Below are 17,263 nucleotides of genomic sequence, written 5' to 3'. Positions count from 1 at the left end.
CCTCCGTCACTGAATATCACTCTCTCTACATCCCTCCATCACTGAATATCACTCTCTACATCCCTCCATCACTGAATATCACTCTCTACATCCCTCCATCACTGAATATCACTCTCTCTACATCCCTCCGTCACTGAATATCACTCTCTCTACATCCCTCCGTCACTGAATATCACTCTCTCTACATCCCTCCGTCACTGAATATCTCTCTCTACATCCCTCCGTCACTGAATATCACTCTCTACATCCCTCCGTCACTGAATATCACTCTCTACATCCCTCCGTCACTGAATATCACTCTCTACATCCCTCCGTCACTGAATATCACTCTCTACATCCCTCCGTCACTGAATATCACTCTCTACATCCCTCCATCACTGAATATCACTCTCTCTACATCCCTCCGTCACTGAATATCACTCTCTCTACATCCCTCCATCACTGAATATCACTCTCTCTACATCCCTCCATCACTGAATATCACTCTCTACATCCCTCCATCACTGAATATCACTCTCTCTACATCCCTCCATCACTGAATATCACTCTCTACATCCCTCCATCACTGAATATCACTCTCTCTACATCCCTCCATCACTGAATATCACTCTCTCTACATCCCTCCGTCACTGAATATCACTCTCTACATCCCTCCATCACTGAATATCACTCTCTCTACATCCCTCCATCACTGAATATCACTCTCTCTACATCCCTCCATCACTGAATATCACTCTCTACATCCCTCCATCACTGAATATCACTCTCTCTACATCCCTCCATCACTGAATATCACTCTCTCTACATCCCTCCATCACTGAATATCACTCTCTACATCCCTCCATCACTGAATATCACTCTCTACATCCCTCCATCACTGAATATCACTCTCTCTACATCCCTCCGTCACTGAATATCACTCTCTACATCCCTCCATCACTGAATATCACTCTCTCTACATCCCTCCATCACTGAATATCACTCTCTCTACATCCCTCCATCACTGAATATCACTCTCTACATCCCTCCATCACTGAATATCACTCTCTCTACATCCCTCCATCACTGAATATCACTCTCTACATCCCTCCATCACTGAATATCACTCTCTCTACATCCCTCCGTCACTGAATATCACTCTCTCTACATCCCTCCGTCACTGAATATCACTCTCTCTACATCCCTCCGTCACTGAATATCTCTCTCTACATCCCTCCGTCACTGAATATCACTCTCTACATCCCTCCGTCACTGAATATCACTCTCTACATCCCTCCGTCACTGAATATCACTCTCTACATCCCTCCGTCACTGAATATCACTCTCTACATCCCTCCGTCACTGAATATCACTCTCTACATCCCTCCATCACTGAATATCACTCTCTCTACATCCCTCCGTCACTGAATATCACTCTCTCTACATCCCTCCATCACTGAATATCACTCTCTCTACATCCCTCCATCACTGAATATCACTCTCTACATCCCTCCATCACTGAATATCACTCTCTCTACATCCCTCCATCACTGAATATCACTCTCTACATCCCTCCATCACTGAATATCACTCTCTCTACATCCCTCCATCACTGAATATCACTCTCTCTACATCCCTCCGTCACTGAATATCACTCTCTACATCCCTCCATCACTGAATATCACTCTCTCTACATCCCTCCATCACTGAATATCACTCTCTCTACATCCCTCCATCACTGAATATCACTCTCTACATCCCTCCATCACTGAATATCACTCTCTCTACATCCCTCCATCACTGAATATCACTCTCTCTACATCCCTCCATCACTGAATATCACTCTCTACATCCCTCCATCACTGAATATCACTCTCTACATCCCTCCATCACTGAATATCACTCTCTCTACATCCCTCCGTCACTGAATATCACTCTCTACATCCCTCCATCACTGAATATCACTCTCTCTACATCCCTCCATCACTGAATATCACTCTCTCTACATCCCTCCATCACTGAATATCACTCTCTACATCCCTCCATCACTGAATATCACTCTCTCTACATCCCTCCATCACTGAATATCACTCTCTACATCCCTCCATCACTGAATATCACTCTCTCTACATCCCTCCATCACTGAATATCACTCTCTCTACATCCCTCCATCACTGAATATCACTCTCTACATCCCTCCATCACTGAATATCACTCTCTCTACATCCCTCCGTCACTGAATATCACTCTCTCTACATCCCTCCGTCACTGAATATCACTCTCTACATCCCTCCATCACTGAATATCACTCTCTCTACATCCCTCCATCACTGAATATCACTCTCTACATCCCTCCATCACTGAATATCACTCTCTACATCCCTCCATCACTGAATATCACTCTCTCTACATCCCTCCATCACTGAATATCACTCTCTACATCCCTCCATCACTGAATATCACTCTCTCTACATCCCTCCATCACTGAATATCACTCTCTACATCCCTCCGTCACTGAATATCACTCTCTCTACATCCCTCCGTCACTGAATATCACTCTCTCTACATCCCTCCATCACTGAATATCACTCTCTCTACATCCCTCCATCACTGAATATCACTCTCTCTACATCCCTCCATCACTGAATATCACTCTCTCTACATCCCTCCATCACTGAATATCACTCTCTACATCCCTCCGTCACTGAATATCACTCTCTCTACATCCCTCCGTCACTGAATATCTCTCTACATCCCTCCGTCACTGAATATCACTCTACATCCCTCCGTCACTGAAAATCACTCTACATCCCTCCATCACTGAAAATCACTCTACATCCCCCATCACTGAAAATCACTCTACATCCCTCCATCACTGAAAATCACTCTACATCCCTCCATCACTGAAAATCACTCTACATCCCTCCATCACTGAAAATCACTCTACATCCCTCCATCACTGAATATCACTCTCTACATCCCTCCGTCACTCTCTATTACTCTATATTGCTCCGTATTGCTATTTGTGTGCTAAATATCAAAAATGTGTGTGTGCGCGTGTTCTGCTCAACAGGGAGCTGTTCCTGAAGTCCAGCGCTCAGCTCACGTTCCGCTGTCGTCAGCTCCTCTCTGAACTCTCCTACATCTACCCCATCGACACAGTGAGACACACACACACACACACACACACACACACACACACACACACACGCACACGCACGGAGTCATGAGTTAAAACCTGAATGCATTGTTTGTTATTTACAGAACAGTCAGTCGGACTTTGTGATCTGTGGTGTGAAACTGCCAAACTCTGAAGACTTTCAAGGTAAACTTAAATGTGTGTGTGTGCGCGCACTGATTGTGTTTGCATTCAGACTGCAAATTAGCAGCAACAATCATACAACCCCGCCCAAAATAACACTGTAACCAATCACACAGCAGGCCCCGCCCAAAATAACACTAACCAATCACACAGCAGGCCCCGCCCAAAATAACACTAACCAATCACACAGCAGGCCCCACCCAAAATGAACAACACTGTAACCAGTCACACAGCAGGTGTGATTTGAAACACAACTGTAGTTTATTCTGTTGTTTACCACATGTGATGACACAAACATCGACATGGTGAATAAACACTGGACACACAGGGCCGCCATTTTGGATTAAAATAGTAGATCTCTGGCCTTTAGTGTTATTCTGCTCTCTAGCATATTTTCCCTGAGGCAAAGCAGAGTTACCCAATGTGGCCAGGCAGCAATGACTGTCTGTGTGTGTGTGTGTGTGTGTGTGTGTGTGTGTGTGTGTGGCGGAAAATCAGATGCGGGGTTTCAGGGTTTCCCTCCCGCAGTGAAGCATGACTTCAAAGAGTTTGGAGAAGGTAATGGACACCAGGTTTAGCTATTTGTGCACGCACACACACACACACACACACACACATATTCAAAAACATCCCTCTCTAGCCAGCCTCCACCCGAATCTAACACATAGTGATATTTGATGTGTTGAATAAATACGGTTATTATTATTATTATTATTATTTATTTATTTATTTATTTATTTTTATTAAAGTGTGCTGCGTTCACTCGCTGATGGTAAAGAAACGACTCGCCATGCTTAATGTGGCCCTCAGACGGTCATGGAGGTGTTGCCATGGTGATTCGCTGGGTTTTATTTCAAACAGGACCCTACTGTAGAGTCACGGATGAAGAGCGGAGAAGGGACTTGGTGTGTTCGTTTCCCCGCGGCAGAAAAGACGACAGGAGGGACTTAATCGAAAACAAACGCGCGTTCACGCTTCATTACGTCCCGTCAGCTCTCAGGCGTGTTTAAGCGGTTTGGTGTTTTTTACGGGATAAGATTCAACGGAACACACCAAAAATTCCACTACTAATCACATTCCACGAAAAAAAAAAAAAAAAAAAATCCATTTTTCCTCTTGTTACTGTTGTTGAGAAATTAATTTTGGAGGCGGAGCCTAAAATGACCATCAACTAGTGTGTGAATGTCCATGTATTTATTTATTTATTCAATAAATGTGATTTACAAATGGAAATTTTATTTTATGTAGAAATACATCAAACTCCAAAGACCCGTACAGTTAAATAGCTGTGCCCACTCAGCAGTTCCGGTGGACCTAAATATACTGCCAGGACGACTTCTAAGCCCCGCCCACTGTGCGAATAAGGAGCGAGAATTTATTTATTTTTTACATTTAATTTAGAGTGTACTGTGTATTCTGTAGGCGTTAGCAGCTAATATCACTGATTTGTGTACTCCTAGTGTACTCCTCTATACCACTGATTACGCCCACTTCACCAAGATTAGCCCACTTAGCACTGAATGGTCACTCAGTGTAGCCACGTTCACTTTATTGGGACTCGGACGATACAGCCTTTGTATTAGTGAGGTAATCGTATATGCGCGTGTGTGTGTGTGTGTGTGGTCGAAGTAAAGGCCCGTTGGCGCTGGAGGACAGATAATAAAACTCGCGATGTTCTGAAGCAGAAGGGAAATGGCTTTTTTTTTATTACATACAAGCTCAGAACATCGTTAAGCATCACTCTGTATCCAGATTAAACATTCCAGAGATAAAGAACGACCAAACACTTGATTTCCTCCTTTTAGTCGAGCGCTGCTTAAAGGCAGTCACCCGGGAGGTCATGTGATCATGCGTGTGTGTGTGTGTGTTTAAATTGTATGTCATTATTTTGGAAGTGCATGCTGTTTGATTACAGGTTGCTAAACCCTGACATTAGCCTCCAGCGTTGGCATCACACCTGTTTAGAGAAGCGAGTTACGCTGGCTGCGTTTCTGCACGCTGACGTCGTGCGCACTAAAATGAGCAACACGAACCGGCTGACCTGCTGTGTTTCGATAAAATATAAAGAGTAAAGATGGGAAAAAAAATAAATAATCGGGCTGATCTGGAGTCATGCTCCGTCCCAAATCTCAGATTTTTGCCCCAGCTAGTGTCAGTGCACCTGGTTTGGCGTCCCAAATCTCATACTTTTGACCTAAACAGTGTGCCAAAACAATACGCCAGAAAACTCACCATGTCTACACTTAAGTCTGTGCAGGACTAAGATTGAAGTGCCCTGGTTTTGGTGTCAGGCTCCGTCCCAAATCTCAGACTTGTACCCTAAAGAGGATACATATTTCTACCTTTATATAGTGTGCAAAAACAGCACTCCAGAAAAGTCACCATGTCTACATTTTAATCTGTGCAGCACTGGGATTGACGTACACTGTTTCGGAGTCAGGTCGTGTCCCGAATCTCACACTTCTACCCTATGTAATGTGCTGAAATATCGTAGCGTAGCGATCCTTTCGTTACCCATCATTCCCTGTAACAAACCTGCCCTGTGTTGTCATTTCTCTCTGCAGCAAAGGATGATGGGAGTCTTGCGGTTGCCCTCGGCTACACGGCGCACCTGGTGCTGATGATTTCCTGCTTCCTGCAGATTCCGCTCAGGTATCCCATCATGCACCGGGGCTCTCGCTCGTCCGTCCGAGACACTATCACCGACAAGCTCAGCGAGAAAGAGAGAGAGTAAGAACTTCCTCACGCTAATCACACACTCCTCCTCCTCCTCAGGGGGTGTTTACTTTCAAACATTATGCTAATCATATGCAAATTTATAATAACACTGCTTTTCTCTGTTTATTTGCTGGTTGGTGATTTGACAAAGATTCACTCGCTGAATCGTTCATCAATGCATGCACTTGCTTGCCGTCTTGTTGATCCACTTACTGACTCACCGATTGATTCATTTGCGGATTGATTCTTGCATTCAGTGACTCACTGATTCAGTCACTGACTGATTCGTTAATTCATTCATCTGTGCACTGTTTCACTGATTCAGTTGTGATGATTTGCATCAATTCATTTGTTTGCTGAGTCATTGATTCACCAATTCATCTGCTTACCGATTTGCTTTATTGCTGACTGACTGATTCATTCATTCATTGACTCACTGATGTGATTTATGTTCTTACCGACTCAATCTGTTTGTTGATTTGCTGAGTCACTTGTTCATTTGACTCGGTGGTTCACGTTTTTACTGCTGTTTATGTAACGGGTTCCTTTTTCACGAAACACTGACATTTGTTGCTGTGTCGAAAGTCGCTGCGTTTTTAAATGTCCACAATTTTCTGTATTTTATTTGGTAGCTTGAACTTTGTGCGTGCATGCGTGCGTGTGTAAAATCCACGTCCACCTGTCCATTTGGGCACAACTTAAACATATCTTACACACCACAGACATTCCACTTTCATCTTTCCTGCCCTGTCTTTTCTCCATTTCCACTCTTTCATCTCTCTCTCTGTCTCTCTCTCTCTCTCTCTCACTCTCTCTCTCTCTCTCTCTGCTTTTATCTGTCTGTCTCACTTTGGCAGATTTACTATGGCCCAATCGAGTACAGGAGATAAATACCTCTGAGAAGGTCCAGTATGTGAACAAGGTTCTGCGCCCGCCGTGTGTGTGTGTGTGTGTGTGTGTGTGTGTGTGTGTGTGTGTGTGTGTGTGTGAGATCTCACCTGTAAAATCAAACTTTTAGGCTGATAGTTTTAGTGAACGTTTAGAAATGTTTGAGAAACACCTTTAAAGCGTCTCTAAGTGGCCAACCCCGAGTCCTAACTCATAACCGATCAGATTTACAGCTGTGTTTTCCTCTCTGAGGTGTGTGTGTGTGGGCGAGATTACACCACTTCAATCAGCCAAGACGTTAATTTTGCGCAGGATCTACGAGGCTGTCAGGTAAATAACTAAAACTCCATTAACGAAGCCACAGAAAATGCTTTTAGAGCCGTCCAGAATAAACCCAGTGCCCGTGGGTATTTTTATCTTTGTTTTATTCTCTAATAAAAGCGTGGCATGCTGTTCGGTCCTGTTTTGATTACACGCTTGTTTTTCGGATGTGGATGTGATGACGTGGTTGCCACGGAGACCGGTACACAGCACGTCGGATTTGCCCTTCGGAGTCCGGAGACGTTAATTTTTAGCGCCCGTGCGATACGTAATTTACCCCTCGGCCCACATTCCCTTCGCTCAGACGTCTGCCTCGGTGCGTGTTGGCACAGCACGTGAAGCACGCGAGCGTCTCCGCCTGCGCCGTGATTACACGTTTTACAAATCGTACACTTCACATTCCACACGTTCTGATGCTGAAAAGCCCCTAAATGAACACGTCGTTAAAATGTGATGCGTGTGATCCGGGTCAGAGGCGTGCGCTCTGCCTCTACAGGTGAGGAATTAAACAATTCATCAGACGTGTGGTGTTTATTATAGCGTTTATATTTATGCCCTGGAGCGTTTTAGCTAAGACACGATCTAAGACATGCTAACACGCTACTTTCTGATTCACTCGTTTGTTCGCTTACCGGTTAACTATCTGTCCCTGAATCACTCAGACTCGTTTGACGACTGATTCAGAAGACGTCAGGAAGAGTGCAAGCAATCAGCAAGTGAATCAGCAATGAAACAGCTCACTGAGTCAGTCAGAAAATTAGTTATTACCGACTCACTGATGTCTTTACAGACTCATTTATTTATTTATTTATTTATTTGCTGGCTGGTTCACTCATTTTTCCGACTCACCGATTCACTGATTTGTGGTTCACCGAATCTCTAATTCATTTAAAAGAATCATTCAGTCAGCTGTTTCTTTATTGATTCACTCATGTATTTACTCACTGAGTCACTTATTTATTGACTCACTCACTTTTTATGACTCATTTGTTTGCCCTCTTTCTTCCAAGCTGGATGACTCATTTATTCCGAAGCAGAACCGACCCAAATCAGACCCAGATCCGGCTGTGTATTAGTGTAGAGTTGTAAAACAGGTGTGTGTGATGACGAGTCGCGAGTCTGAGTGTGATGTAGGAGTGTCAGTGCAGAATAAACTCTCCAACCGTTAGTGAGTTACACAGCTCAATCTGAGTCTGGATTTATTCAGTCTGACTGTCTGGCCATTAGTGTGTGTGTGTGTGTGTGTGTGTGTGTGTGTGTGTGTTGAGATGTGTTTGTAGACACTAAGCAGTGCCCCATTAGAACCAGCTGTGTGTGTAATATTGAGCCTGCTGTTTGTTCTTACCGACTTAACGTCTGTGTGTATGACAGAAAGAGGTGTGTGTGAAAGCTAGTGGCTGTCAGGTGCAGGTATGGGGTGAGTGTGTGAGTTGATCAGGTGGTTGTGAGCAGAACCTGAATGTTTAGCAGTGATGCATTAAAGCTGCCTCGTTAGTGTGAGATAGAAACGATCTGACCTGCTAATTATCCTACACCTCCTTTTGTCTCTCTCTGTCTTTCTCTGTCTGTCTGTCTGTCTGTCTGTCCCCCCGCCGCCCCCCCCCCCCCCCCCCCCCGTCCCCCAGTCTTGAGGTGGATGATGCCAAACGAGGGAGTGAAGGGGAGTGAAGCAGGATCTCGCTCCTTAGCCCCAGTCAGGTGTCCGTGATCAGGCCTGTGTGTCAGAATGACCTTTGACCCCACCTCCCAGGCAGTGTTTGGGATTTCTCTTCCCTCTGGCAGCACGTGTGCATGCGTGTGTGTGTGTACGGCGTCTGGAACGATGTGTGTGAGGACGCCACACACCCCGTCTGAGGGTCGTTAAACTGTCAGGGAGGCGGGGCTGGCGAGTACGAGTGAGGTGTGAGCTGATGAGTGTCTCTCAGGCAGCTGATAATGGTGTGAGGGTGATGCACGAGCGAGCTCTGCGCTCCGAGAAGCTTTTAGTGGGGATTTGTCAGGATCTGGACATCACTACGAGGATTTCTCTCCTTCCTGATGGTGTGATGCCGCTAGTTTTCAACCCCCTTACCGACGTGCGCTGGTCCTACCGCACATCCTGTACAGTGTCTCTTTTAAACACAACTCTATTTATTCACAACTCAACTCCTCTATCCACATTTCAACATTCCACCATTTGTGGGCGTGTCCCGGTTGTTGAATGGGATTTGATAAAACATGTACCAGCGTTTAAGTGAAGGTTTTTTTTTTTTTTTGCTTGTAGTTGGGTTTGCTACCTGAACTTATAGTGTTAACTAGTTAAATTGTTTACTAGCTCTAATGTGAACTCGCTAGCTGTTTCACAGTGTTGGGGAAAATCTGATTGGAAGAACAGGATTTTAAAAAAATTCTCCTCCAAACACCAACATCCACGATCCGATCTCAGCATTCCAACCATGAATGATTCTCAAACATCAACAGCGTTAAATATCAAACACCAGCGTTCCTCAAATATAGACATTTTTCAAACGTCAACACCAGCAGTTTCTCGCAGGTCAGAGGTCACGCTGCAAAAGCTTTATATCTTGTTTCTAAACTCACTTTTTTCTAATCAGCACCGCCGCTTCTTGCTCAACTTAAAGATAGAAATTCCTTTTTTCACCCAATATCACCATCGTGGCTGATCTGTGGCGTAAAGACCGCACAGGCTCCACCCACACCGATCAGGAGAGTGGGGTTTTATCACGTTTTCATCTCAGACTGTGGTATCAGACTGGCATCTCTTAATATTTTTGCGTTTTATTCGGACGGAGTCGGAGAAATACTGAACATCAAACGTCATCAGTCTATCACAACGCGTACCGTCGTTTTACATTCTTTTATACATGTTGGGATATAAAATGTCAGCTTGAGTCAGCCACGGCTTTTTATTTTATTTTTGAAAAGTTTTATTAATATATAGCTGAATGAAGTCCAATCCGATTTTTTTTTCTGCTTGTGACACTTTCCGCGGTGCTTTAGCTTAAACACAGACTCGTAAACAAAAAAAAGAAACCTGTGCAGCAGACATCTGTATCTCCCTCTCCCAGTCTCTCTCTCTCTCTCTCTCTCTCTCTCTCTCTCTATATTTTCCCTTTCTTGTCATTTTCAGTTGTGTAGTAATAAATGGGACGGACACACACACACACACGCACTCGTATCCTAACCTCTCTTTCCTTAACGTACCCTTGTTTGGAATCCGGGATGTTTCCTCCTCGCTGCCCCCCCGGTACATTCTTGCAGTGCAGTGGGCTCTAACCACATGTTGCTGCCATATTCCTCCTCTCTGCTGAGATGTGATCCAGATGTCTTGTGGGTAATCGAGTCCAGAACGTGGCCCGCTTTAGTGCAGCTGCTCGTTCATCGTGTTATTCTACCGATCGCTCTGAAACGATCCACTTTAACGAGAGTGAAAAAAACGACAAGCTGATTGACACATTGCTGCATGAGCACGGTCTCTAGATACCACTACAGAGAGACTGGAGAGAGAGAGAGAGTGAGAGAATCTGGATCGGAGAGAGATGGTAGTGGGAGAGAGATGGTAGTGGGAGAGAGATGGTAGTGGAGTGGGAGAGAGACGGGAGACTGAGAGAGACGGGAGACTGAGAGAGACGGGAGTGGAGTGGGAGAGAGATGGGAGACTGGGAGATAGACGGGAGTGGGAGATAGACAGGAGACTGAGAGAGAGGGGAGTGGAGTGGGAGAGAGACGGGAGACTGAGAGAGACGGGAGACTGAAAGAGACGGGAGACTGAGAGAGACGGGAGTGGAGTGGGGGAGAGACGGGAGTGGAGTGGGAGAGAGATGGGAGACTGGGAGATAGACAGGAGACTGAGAGAGACGGGAGTGGAGTGGGAGAGAGATGGGAGACTGGGAGATAGAGGGGAGTGGAGTGGGAGAGAGACGGGAGACTGAGAGAGACGGGAGTGGAGTGGGGGAGAGACGGGAGTGGAGTGGGAGAGAGATGGGAGACTGGGAGATAGACAGGAGACTGAGAGAGACGGGAGTGGAGTGGGAGAGAGACGGGAGACTGAGAGAGACGGGAGTGGAGTGGGGGAGAGACGGGAGTGGAGTGGGAGAGAGATGGGAGACTGGGAGATAGACGGGAGTGGGAGATAGACAGGAGACTGAGAGAGACGGGAGTGGAGTGGGAGGGAGACTGACCGGGGAGTGGAGTCTGAGAGAGACGGGAGACTGAGAGAGACGGGAGTAGGAGAGAGACGGGAGTGGGATGGTGACTGAGAGAGACTGGAGTAGGAGAGAGACGGGAGTGGGATGGAGACAGAGAGACTGGAGTAGGAGAGAGACTGGAGTGGGATGGAGACTGAGAGAGACTGGAGTAGGAGAGAGACTGGAGTAGGAGGGAGACTGAGAGAGATGGGAGTGGGATGGAGACTGAGAGACTGGAGTAGGAGAGAGACAGGAGTGGGATGGAGACAGAGAGACTGGAGTAGGAGAGAGACTGGAGTAGGAGAGAGACTGGAGTGGGAGGGAGACTGAGAGAGACGGGAGTGGGATGGAGACTGAGAGACTGGAGTAGGAGAGAGACAGGAGTGGGATGGAGACAGAGAGACTGGAGTAGGAGAGAGACGGGAGTGGGATGGAGACTGAGAGAGACTGGAGTGGGAGGGAGACTGAGAGAGACGGGAGTGGGATGGAGACTGAGAGAGACTGGAGTAGGAGAGAGACGGGAGTGGGATGGAGACCGAGAGACTGGAGTAGGAGAGAGACTGGAGTGGGATGGAGACTGAGAGAGACTGGAGTAGGAGAGAGACTGGAGTAGGAGAGAGACTGGAGTGGGAGGGAGACTGAGAGAGACGGGAGTGGGATGGAGACTGAGAGAGACTGGAGTAGGAGAGAGACTGGAGTAGGAGAGAGACTGGAGTGGGAGGGAGACTGAGAGAGACGGGAGTGGGATGGAGACTGGAGTAGGAGAGAGACTGGAGTAGGAGAGAGACTGGAGTGGGAGGGAGACTGAGAGAGATGGGAGTGGGATGGAGACTGAGAGAGACTGGAGTAGGAGACAGACTGGAGTGGGAGGGAGACTGAGAGATGGGAGTGGGATGGAGACAGAGACTGGAGTAGGAGAGAGACGGGAGTGGGATGGAGACTGAGAGAGACTGGAGTAGGAGAGAGACTGGAGTGGGAGGGAGACTGAGAGAGACGGGAGTGGGATGGAGACTGAGAGAGACTGGAGTAGGAGAGAGACGGGAGTGGGATGGAGACCGAGAGACTGGAGTAGGAGAGAGACGGGAGTGGGATGGAGACTGAGAGAGACTGGAGTAGGAGAGAGACTGGAGTGGGATGGAAACTGAGAGAGACTGGAGTAGGAGAGACGGGAGTGGGATGGAGACTGAGAGAGACTGGAGTAGGAGAGAGACAGGAGTGGAATGGAGACTGGAGTGGGAGGGAGACTGAGAGAGATGGGAGTGGGATGGAGACTGAGAGAGACTGGAGTAGGAGAGAGACTGGAGTGGGATGGAGACTGAGAGAGACTGGACTAGGAGAGAGACTGGATTGGGATGGAGACTGAGAGAGACTGGAGTAGGAGAGACGGGAGTGGGATGGAGACTGAGAGAGACTGGAGTAGGAGAGAGACAGGAGTGGGATGGAGACTGGAGTGGGAGGGAGACTGAGAGAGACGGGAGTGGGATGGAGACTGAGAGAGACTGGAGTAGGAGAGAGACAGGAGTGGGATGGAGACTGGAGTGGGATGGAGACTGAGAGAGACTGGAGTGGGATGGAGACTGAGAGAGACTGGAGTAGGAGAGAGACTGGAGTGGGATGGAGACTGAGAGAGACTGGAGTAGGAGAGAGACTGGAGTGGGAGGGAGACTGAGAGAGACAGGAGAAGCTGCAATGTAGATCAGTTCCAGTTAATGCACTTCTGAGTGCTGGATTGTGATTGGTCGACAGGTGTTGATTAGTTTTCTATAACAGTGGCTCTGACAGTAGCGCATCTGCACATCACAGCTTTATATTAATCGTTCTAATACTTTATCGTTTCTATAGTAACAGCTCATTTACAGGGACGTGTACACTACTGGTTGATCGGGTGAAGTTTTCTGTAAATGTAACATTTTTACAGAAGGAGTCTCCAGTGTCGCCGCTGTGTAATAGAGGTAAAGCTGTAGCTTTTCCCACATCTTCAGGGCAGAAGAGTTTACACGTCTGGGCGGTTTCTCACGAACACGACGAGCTGCGTTTTTTATCCTATTAACCTGAAGAGAGAGAATAACGAGAGCTGCGTCCTGAACAGGGTGGAGTTCCTGCTCGTCTGCCTTTAAAGGCTGCCTATTTAGGGCCCTAGTGCGCCGCGTTTCGATGGGAGGATGATGACTGTGTTAGGAGTGAACATGTTAGCATGTGAATCTTCCCTCCTTCTTCTCCATCTCTCCATCTTCTCCAGACTCTAATGCAGTAAAGCTGCTCGGCATGACTTTACCACTTAATACTAAACTTCTGCTTTCGCTGGAAAAACTCCCACACTGCTAACCGTTAGCCTTGTGCTCAAAACCAATTCTCCATCTTACAGAACGTCCTCATTAACACAGTCCAGCTCGAGAACTGGCAGTGTGGAGAAACATCTCACACGTTTATACTGAGTACAGTACTGAGTACTGGCCTCCTTCACTCTGACTGACACACAGGCCACGCCTCCTTCGCTCAGACTGACACACAGGCCACGCCTCCTTCATGCAGGCTGACCCACAGGCCACGCCTCCTTCACTCAGACTGACCCACAGGCCACGCCTCCTTCACTCAGACTGGCACACAGGTCACACCTCCTTCACTCCGACTGACACAGAGGCCACGTCTCCTTGGTGTGGACTGGCACTGGGGCCACGCCTCTCTTCATTAAACCATCTGTCACTTTGACCTCAGAAAGTGCTTCTGAATTAGTTCGATAAATAAATTAAAATGTGTGTGTGTTTCAGGTTCCCTCTTTATCCACGCGGAGAGAGATTCCACTTCGAGTACGGTGTTTACCTGCTCAACAAGAACATCGCTCAGGTAACACACACGCGCACACACACACAAGCTTCTAGTAGACATACAGCAGGCTTCACTTCAAGTTGTAAACACTGAATGTGTCATGCCATTTTATGTAGTTGCCCTGTGTGTGTGTGTGTGTGTGTGTGTGTGTGTGTGTGTGTCCGTTAATGGCCTGCACTTCCTCTTCACTGTGCACTTTTGGGACTGTGTTTAATGAACCATCTTTGAAGTAGTCACTAACACACACACACACGCACATACACACACACACACTGTGACGGGGTGAAACATACTTGGCAGTGAACGAATCCCTGACTATTAGCTCATTCAGCTGCTGTGGGATGGAAACCATATGAACACACACGTGCACACACACACACACACACACACAGAGCAGAGTGCTCTCAGTCTATTAGCTTCTGTTTTCATGTTGATGTTGTTTATGTATTAACACACTGTTTATATTTACGACTAATCCTCGTTTCTGATTGGCCGGCTGGAGTATGTGTTATCGTTTCGTCGATCCAATCTTCAGTCAAATCTCAGCTCGACACGTCTGATATTATGTTGTACAGTAACCATGGAAACGGCCCTAAACAGCACCTCTAGGCTAGGACAGTGTTTGTGCTTTGCTAAACAGAACGGAGAAAAATGAGAGACGTGGATTTGCGCAGATCCAGTGATTTACGTTCCGGACGTAACCATGGCAACAAACGCTCCGTCATAAAGCGTCAGGGTGTTCTTCACCTCCGCCTCGTTCTCTCTTCTTTAAGTCTCGCGTGTGGTTTTATTTTACATCATTCCTGTCTCCTCATATATGTCGAGGTTACGTATGGATAAAAATGAATAAATAAACTGATAATAGTGAAAGAGAGAAAGAGAACAGGAAGACGTGAGATGGAGGGGAAAAGAGAGAGATGGTGGGGAAAGTGGATTAAAGTGGAGAAACAGACAAAGAAAAGAGATGGATGGCTGTAGGGAGACAGAGAGAGACATGACTGAAGGAGAGGGAGATAGAGAGAAATGACTGAGGGAGACGGGAGAGAGACACGACGGAAGGAGAGGGAGACGGAGAGAGAGACACGAAGGAAGGAGAGGGAGACGGAGAGAGACATGACGGAAGGAGAGGGAGACGGAGAGAGACACGACGGAAGGAGAGGGAGACGGGAGAGAGACACGACGGAAGGAGAGGGAGACGGGGAGAGAGACATGACAGAAGGAGAGGGAGACGGAGAGAGACACGACAGAAGGAGAGGGAGACAGAGAGAGACATGACGGAGGGAGAGGGAGACGGGGAGAGAGACACGACGGAAGGAGAGGGAGACGGAGAGAGACACGACGGAAGGAGAGGGAGACGGAGAGAGACACGACGGAGGGAGAGGGAGACGGAGGGAGAGGGAGACGGGGAGAGAGACACGACGGAAGGAGAGGGAGACGGAGAGAGACACGACGGAAGGAGAGGGAGACGGAGAGAGACACGACGGAAGGAGAGGGAGACGGAGAGAGACACGACGGAGGGAGAGGGAGACTGGGAGAGAGACACGACGGAAGGAGAGGGAGACGGAGAGAGACACGACGGAGGGAGGGGGAGAGAGACGACGGAAGGAGAGGGAGACGGAGAGAGACACGACGGAGGGAGAGGGAGACGGAGGGAGAGGGAGACGGGGAGAGAGACACGACGGAGGGAGAGGGAGACGGGGAGAGTGACACGACGGAGGGAGAGGGAGATGGGGAGAGAGACACGACGGAGGGAGAGGGAGACGGGGAGAGAGACACGACGGAAGGAGAGGGAGACGGGGAGAGAGACACGGCGGAAGGAGAGGGAGACGGAGAGAGACACGACGGAAGGAGAGGGAGACGGAGAGAGACACGACGGAAGGAGAGGGAGACGGGGAGAGAGACACGACGGAAGGAGAGGGAGACGGAGAGAGACACGACGGAAGGAGAGGGAGACGGGGAGAGAGACATGACAGAAGGAGAGGGAGACGGAGAGAGACACGACGGAAGGAGAGGGAGACAGAGAGAGACACGACGGAGGGAGAGGGAGACGGGGGGAGAGAGACATGACGGGGAGAGAGACATGACGGAAGGAGAGGGAGACGGGGAGAGAGACATGACGGGGAGAGAGACATGACGGGGAGAGAGACATGACGGAAGGAGAGGGAGACGGGGAGAGAGACACGGCGGAAGGAGAGGGAGGGGGAGAGAGACACGGCGGAAGGAGAGGGAGACGGAGAGAGACACGACGGAAGGAGAGGGAGACGGAGAGAGACGTGACGGAAGGAGAGGGAGACGGAGAGAGACGTGACGGAAGGAGAGGGAGACGGATAGAGACGTGACGGAAGGAGAGGGCGACGGAGAGAGACGTGACGGAAGGAGAGGGAGACGGAGAGAGACGTGACGGAAGGAGAGGGAGACGGAGAGAGACGTGACGGAAGGAGAGGGAGACGGAGAGAGACGTGACGGAAGGAGAGGGAGACGGAGAGAGACGTGACGGAAGGAGAGGGAGATGGAGAGATGGAGAAGACGAAACACTGATAGTCTGGTAAAAGCTGTGTGCGTGCGTGTGCGTGCGTGTGCGTGCGTGTGCGTGCGTGTGCGTGCGTGCTCCCACTAAACTTTCTGGAACTTTCTACCGTAAGTATCTAAAAGGAGATCTCCACAGTTCCTGGATAAACTCATCCTAGAGGATAGACAGAGGACAGATTACCTTCAGCTCCATAAGTATTGGCACCCTTTGCTGTAAACGAGTGATATTTTGGACTTGTTTATTTCTCTCGGTTGTGTTTTTATTTGTGTTTAGAGAGGGAGAGAGGAGGCGAAAAGCAACAGATTATACAGAAGGATGAAGATCAACTACGTGAAAAATCTCCGAAAGATTGTTTTTGTTTAGTTTGTAAAGTGAGAGAACGGACGAAGAAGCCAAGAATATCCTGCCGTTTCATTTTAACTTCACAGTATTTCTTTATTTTTATCCTTTCTATTATTTTCTTTCGTTAGATTTGTATTTATTAATTAGTTT

At 47.9% G+C, this 17,263-nt stretch overlaps 1 protein-coding gene across 2 annotated transcripts in view; it reads left to right on the top strand.

The window, feature by feature from the left end:
* Positions 1-17,263, top strand: part of uvrag (UV radiation resistance associated gene) — a 61,104-nt gene that overhangs the window by 21,366 nt on the left and 22,475 nt on the right. For both annotated transcript variants that reach the window (XM_053644881.1, XM_053644880.1), the window contains 4 exons: positions 3,053-3,140; positions 3,244-3,304; positions 5,866-6,031; positions 14,184-14,259. In XM_053644881.1, coding sequence (XP_053500856.1) covers positions 3,053-3,140; positions 3,244-3,304; positions 5,866-6,031; positions 14,184-14,259 — 391 coding nt within the window. The remainder of the gene's footprint in view (positions 1-3,052; positions 3,141-3,243; positions 3,305-5,865; positions 6,032-14,183; positions 14,260-17,263) is intronic.

This window comes from Ictalurus furcatus, chromosome 16, assembly GCF_023375685.1.
Source record: "Ictalurus furcatus strain D&B chromosome 16, Billie_1.0, whole genome shotgun sequence".
Taxonomy (NCBI): domain Eukaryota; kingdom Metazoa; phylum Chordata; class Actinopteri; order Siluriformes; family Ictaluridae; genus Ictalurus; species Ictalurus furcatus.
The sequence above is the reverse complement of the archived record's forward strand: the minus strand, read 5'-3'. Positions and strand labels throughout refer to the sequence as shown.